Source organism: Macrosteles quadrilineatus, unplaced genomic scaffold, assembly GCF_028750875.1.
Source record: "Macrosteles quadrilineatus isolate MER2022 unplaced genomic scaffold, UCM_ALF_1.0 Scaffold_1__1_contigs__length_201487025, whole genome shotgun sequence".
In the NCBI taxonomy this organism is placed as follows: Eukaryota; Metazoa; Arthropoda; class Insecta; order Hemiptera; family Cicadellidae; genus Macrosteles; species Macrosteles quadrilineatus.
The window spans coordinates 2141279-2147660 of record NW_026542594.1 but is presented as its reverse complement, the minus strand read 5'-3'; the positions used below and the strand labels follow the sequence as shown (position 1 = coordinate 2147660).

The 6382-nt window shown below is 34.2% G+C and overlaps 1 protein-coding gene across 1 annotated transcript in view; it reads left to right on the top strand.

The window, feature by feature from the left end:
* Positions 1-2557: 2557 nt before the first annotated feature.
* LOC128983621 (nicotinamide/nicotinic acid mononucleotide adenylyltransferase 1-like) overlaps positions 2558-6382 on the top strand; it is a 28514-nt gene continuing 24689 nt past the window's right edge. Inside the window, exon 1 of the mRNA XM_054402980.1 lies at positions 2558-2872. Coding sequence (XP_054258955.1) covers positions 2797-2872 — 76 coding nt within the window. The 5' untranslated portion in view covers positions 2558-2796. The remainder of the gene's footprint in view (positions 2873-6382) is intronic.

The following is a 6382-nucleotide window of genomic DNA, read 5'->3' as shown; positions in this document are numbered from 1 at the left end:
CAACATTAATAGTTGACAAAAAATTCTAAAATTTTGCACACTTGTAGATCTGATAATGAGGATAACGATGGTGTTGATATAAAATTATTAGGTATGATAGTAATTGATTTATAAATATTTGTATTACTTATGTAGTTTAATTTTTCACATTCAGACATGAAAAAGTTGTATTGCGAGGAAATTTTTTATTTTTTGGTCAGAGTAATTTCGTCAGCGGGAAAGTTGTGGATAAATAACCAAATTTAATTATCCGATTCACCAAAAAATTTTATCGTGCTTGGTTTTCTAAAAATATCAGGTACAAAAGGGGTCCATTGCCGCTGCTCCGCGTCACGCCCGCTGCCCCGCCGGGCCGTCGTCTATAAATGTAGCGTGCAGTGTTTTAATGTTTTATTTATACTGTTGTACTGTAATATTGTATATATTAAAGACATTTTCAAACATATTGTCTATGAAGAATTCTCAATCGTTTAGCACAGATTTTTAAGGACTAATTTGCTTTCAATATCATCCACGATAAACTAATAATAATTATTTAAGTTAAAAAGAACTTCCCAAATATTTGTAAAATTACACTCAATTTATTGTCCCAGAAAAACTGCAGTTTTATTGAGATGTTCCCTGACTTTATTTTTGTGAAGACTTTCGTTACTTATTTTAAAGTAGTAGCGAACTCTAACATTGAAATATTTTTGAGCAATCATTTTAATTACTAAACAAAAATGATTGTTGTCTATTTCATATCATGAGAAATGTGTACTATTTGGGAACAAATTTACTCCTACACATTGTCCAAGTACTTTGTTCGTTAGGACCTCAATTACATTGTTTTCCTTTACACTAATGTTCTCATCAAGCAACTTAAACTTACTGCGAAACGAATTTTCGCAAAACCCACATATTTTTACTACGCTTTCGGAGGGTTGTATAAGTCCTCCTCTATCCTTACTAGTTATTAAACTTAGTACATCAGGGTTCTTATTTCCTCTTAAAGCTTATATGCATTCATGGCACAATAGCTTAGTAGATATAGACCTAACAATGTAACCAGCGATAAAAATATAACAATATTTCAATAAGCCTAAACTGACGACTAACTAAGTGAAATAAATTAAAACCACTTAGTAATTTCCGAAAAATAGCTTAATCATTAGTAGTTACCCTACTTTAGTTAGTAGTAGTAGTAGTTAGTTAGTTAGTAGTTAGTAGTTAGTAGGTACCCTACTTTTGTGTGTGTTAAAGAATTTCTCTTTTGCGATTGCCACGTAAAATCAAAACAATATTTAAGTTGAAATCGAAGGTTAATAACTCGGGTGAACTAACCCGAGTGACCCGACACCCCAAAAACTGGAATGGGCTGTCGTAAAAGGGAAATCTAAGAAATTGCAAATGAAATCCATTCGGAGTAACGTAAGGATTAATGGGACATCCCTGTACAATGTTTTACATTTCCAAGTATTGACTTTTTATGTTTTGGACCAAACAATATGTCGAATAGTTGTACCATATGCCTACGATTACAATTTACAGCAGGTAGTACGTTCACCTTTGCCAGTAATAAATGCATGGTTTGTTCCTCGATTAACAATGAGACAGATTGTGTTATTGTTCTAATACAAATGAAAAAATCACAAATTTTTACTGTGTAATCGAAATTTTAAAAATCAACCCCTGAGTGATCAATACACAGCCTGAAGCCGCGTATAAGTGAGGCCAGTAGAGCAGGGAGGTTACTTACCTCTAATGTATTTCAAGCTACAGTACAGAAAGGATGACAATAACATAAGATTTATAAATCTCTTATTTGATTCTAGACTCAAAAGAATTATTATTATTATTTTCTTCATAAATTATTCAATTATTTTTTTATAAATAATTTACTTCGTAACGTGTAACACTACTTAAATTAAGACCAGTTTTAATTTATATTATAGTTTACTCCTTTTTTTCCGTCCAGAGTACATGCTGGTTATTGTTATTTTAATTTATCATTAAAATAGAGTAATTATGTTTGTGTTTAATGGTAATCCGGAAGGCTAACATCAACCTACACGAATTTGTGCTTGTCTAATCAGTTAGGAATAATTCATTATAGAAACTTAAGGGTAAAGGTTTTCATTATATAAATGTTATGTCGGCAATAATACAGTAAAAACAATCGATTTACTTTAAGATATTTCCAACAATATACTACTACGACAATGTACTTCCACAAAAACCTAAGTAATTTGTATACAAAAGTATTTTTACATCTAAACAAAGCCTATGTAAACAACACTGACTCGAAGCATAGCAGACGACCAGCGCGTTGCAGACGCTGGGACTAGGCTAGCGCCGCCATCTTTGTCCGTTTCGCCGGCTAGTAAGACTGCCACGCTCCTGCGCTCCGAGTAGCGCTTCTATTTTGTTATGTGTTCGCTGATGCACGGTATGATGCGTTCTGCACGGCGCGGTGGTGGGCGGTGGCGGTCTGAAGGTAAGGTCTCGTTTCTTGTGACCTACGTTGTCGTTGTGTTGAGTTGAGACTTGACTTGACTTGACTTGAGTTGTGTTGTTGTGTGTCTCGTCGCTCGTCGTCTGCCAAGACAAGACCCAAGCCAAGAAGAGTTCTAGTGTTCTAGTCTAGATTTTTATGTGCATTTTTGAATAGCTTTAAATTTCAATTGAATCACTAACATTATATATAGGCCTATGTAAAATTTAACCGAATTAATTGAAGTCAAGTGTTTATTGAAGTAAAGGGTTTTGAAGGAAATACAATGTTGTGAAATATATTTTAAAAGGCCAACCTTTACAATGCCTCTAGTCAAAGTTGTTTTGCTGGTTGTGGGCTCGTTTAACCCACCAACTGTAATGCACCTAAGAATGCTAGGTGAGTTTTATTTGGTTATCAAAAAAACAAAAGTACTGTAAAATCTCATTAATGCAGACTAATGGATTTAATAAAATATAAAGAAAGGATCATCAAGACTGGACTTGACCATTACTAAAGTGATTTTTTTGTTTGTGTGTATTTAGGTCTGAGACACCAGTGGCATTTTTTACGTTTTGAAAGGGAACGGTCCAAAACCTGGTCTTGTTACTATCTAACGTTGACCTTTTTGTTAGATAGCATCATTAATTCATAGCCCAATGACAAATGGCATCTGGGTCTGGAAACGATCTCGCTTGGATTCGAACCAGCGACCTTCAGATTTGAAGGCGAGCACTATAACCACTCGGCTACCCAGACAATTAACTTGAATTGGCTTGATGAGTTATAGCCTAACTAGCATGATTTATGGGACATGAATGCCTAAAATGTATATAGATAACAACCTACCACTGGGATTATTGTCTCTTAGCGTTAACTGTGCCATACTTTGCCAGCCAAATGCGGGACTAATATCAGAGATAGGGTTGCCATATTCCCTGATTTTCCCGGAGATTTGACGTTCAAAATTTAGCTCAGGGGGATTTCTGCAAAAAGCGAGAAATCTCCTCAAACTCTATTAACCCTCCAAGTGTCCATAGTTTAGGCCTTAAGTTAATGTCCACCTATTTTTGGCGCATTTGCAAGGTTTTATTAAAACGGATCTGAGAAGCTTAAAACAATGTTAATTCTAATGTTCTATATACCATTTTGTTTGGAAAATCATGGGCTTCAATATCATACATAAAACATAAGGAATATTTGTTTCAAAAAATTTTTTTAGGTAAAAAAAAATTATTTTGGAAAAATTGAAAAAAAAATAAGTTCGCGCTCAATGAAATTGTATAAATTATAGGCCTATAAATATTTGAAAATAGCCACTTTGTTCTAAATTTAATGAGGATTACAAATATATAATCATATAGTGAGGTAAGTTATCAAATAAATAAGTTATGAGTGAAAAACGGATTTCAGTACATACTTAGCGTTTAGCTAAGAATGCATAGCCTAACCATAGCTAGGAATCTGGCTGATAATTTACATCAATATCACTACCTACTTCTTCAGGATCATCAACCAGCCCTTCAAAATCACTTAAATCTTCTTATAATGCACCACGTATATCACTACTTTTGATTTTTAACACTAAAACAATGATAAACATAATAAAACACATCAGTCATCGGTCCGAGGATAACCAAGCTGTTTACGAATACGCACGTCAGCTGTCTGCTACAATTACGATCGGCTCGGAGAACATACAGTGCTGAGACAGACCTCTGGAGAAAGCTTAGAATATAACGGAAAGAACGATACCTAACTCGATCCAGTTCAATCCGATTCAGTCAGTCATAGCCTTCCCCGTAAACGATGTTCGTGCGTCGAAAAATCGACGCGTGACACTACACAAAGTGTGTAGCGCGTCAATTTTTCGACGATGGACGCTCGGAGGGTTAAAATAACTTACACAACATATAACACCAATTTTGGAATAAAATAAATGTTTGTGTTTGCAAATATTGTTAGCCTATGCAATAGAAAAATGCAATTCTCGTACTCTCTCTGAGGATACTTAAGTAAGTTTTTATTCCTTGGTTTCACTTTGGACAGCAAAGTCGGTACTTTCCTGTTAAAGGGAACATTCATTATTATCAATGATTTCTTTTCTATATAACCATATATTTTTTTCTATTCTATATATTGTTTATAACAAATTGAAGGTGACAACTACGACAAGGATGCAGTAAATAAATATTGTTCAGTATCAACAAACAATAAAAAAATATTATAATGAAACTAGCTGACCCGGCGAACTTCGTATCGCCTAAGTTATAGGTTTCCCCTAAGACAGACCGATGGAAAGAAAGTACCGTTACGTTTAATTTTCAAGATGATCTCGTTCGCATCGCTCAATCACGTCCTGGTTGAAGTTCGTTCGCTACGCTCACTCACCTTTGGGTTGGAGCTCGTTCGCTACGCTCACTCACCTTTAGGTTGGAGCTCGTTCGCTGCGCTCACTTGCCTTCAGGTTAGCTCGTTCGCTACGCTCACTCACCTTTTGGTTGCAAATTAGCTGTTGTCATAAATGTAAAAGAAATAATAGTGCTGCACCCTGTTGGTAATCCTTGTAACTTTAATGCTATTGAACATCATAGAACAGAACCAACTTGTTTAATTGAAACAGCTGTTAAGATTCATTAATTCCATTTCTCATAAGGTTAACATGGGAAACTCCAGAGCCACTGGGGCGGAGCCCTTTTAAGAATTTCGAAACGGGAAATAGTTTACGTCCGATTCGCATACCTACAGAATTTACACACCAAATTTCATAACGATCGGTGAAGTCGTTCCGGAGGAGTTTGCAGACAAACACTGTGACACGAGAATTTTATATATTAGATAAAACTACCTACAGTAGGAAACTAACCTAACAAACCAAACTTGCTGTAACATCTCAACATTCCGTTTGATAGCCTATTCCCCATATGCATTTTCTGTTATCAAACGGAATTTTGAAACGGTAACACAGCAAGTTTGGTTAGTTATGTTAGGTTAGTTTAGAATAGTTTCATTTCCTAATCCAATATATGTAGGCCTATGGACATAGACATAGACATACATAGACATAGACTTTATTTGCACAAAACATTCCATACATGTCATAACATTTAGAATAGGTGCATTGTCAAAATTAAATCCATACATAAAATATTTAACATTAAAACTTTTAACTTAAAATTAAACACTTAAAAAAAAAATTCTAAATTGTAGTTCTGTAAAAATCTTCAATTAAGTAAAAAGCCTTGTCAATAAGAAAATTATCTATTGTATCTTTAAATTTGGTTCTGCTTAATGACTTATAGCATGGCGGAAGCACATTGTACAATCTCAGCCCAGCGTACAATGGAGATTTTTCATATAGGGTCAAACGGTGTCTGGGGAGTCTAAATATATTTTCATTTCGGGTTTCATACCTGTGATTAAAATGCATTGTTTCTGGTAGCTCATTTTTAACTGAATGTATGTAATTTAATAATTCTAGAATATACAACCCCGTTAATGTATGAATTCTTAAATTTTGAAAATGTTTCTTACAAGAACTGCGTGGATGAGAGTTGGTAATAATACGAATAATACGTTTTTGTAACCTGAATAAAGTTTTAATACCAGTAGCTTGTCCCCATAAAATTATGCCATATCTTAACACTGACTCCACATAAGCATGATAAACTACTTTAAGTGTCTCAATAGAAACACAGTCCCTTAAATGTATGAATAAAGATGATATTGACCTAATTTTGTTACGTAAATAATTCAAATGTGAATCCCATTTAACTGCGTCATCTACGTAAACCCCTAAGAATTTATGAGCTTCAACTAAATTAAAGGAACAGTTTTCCATATTTTTGTGTCTAGTAGAAAATTTAATAATATTTGTTTTTTTCAACATTAAGTTTTAACCCATTTTCT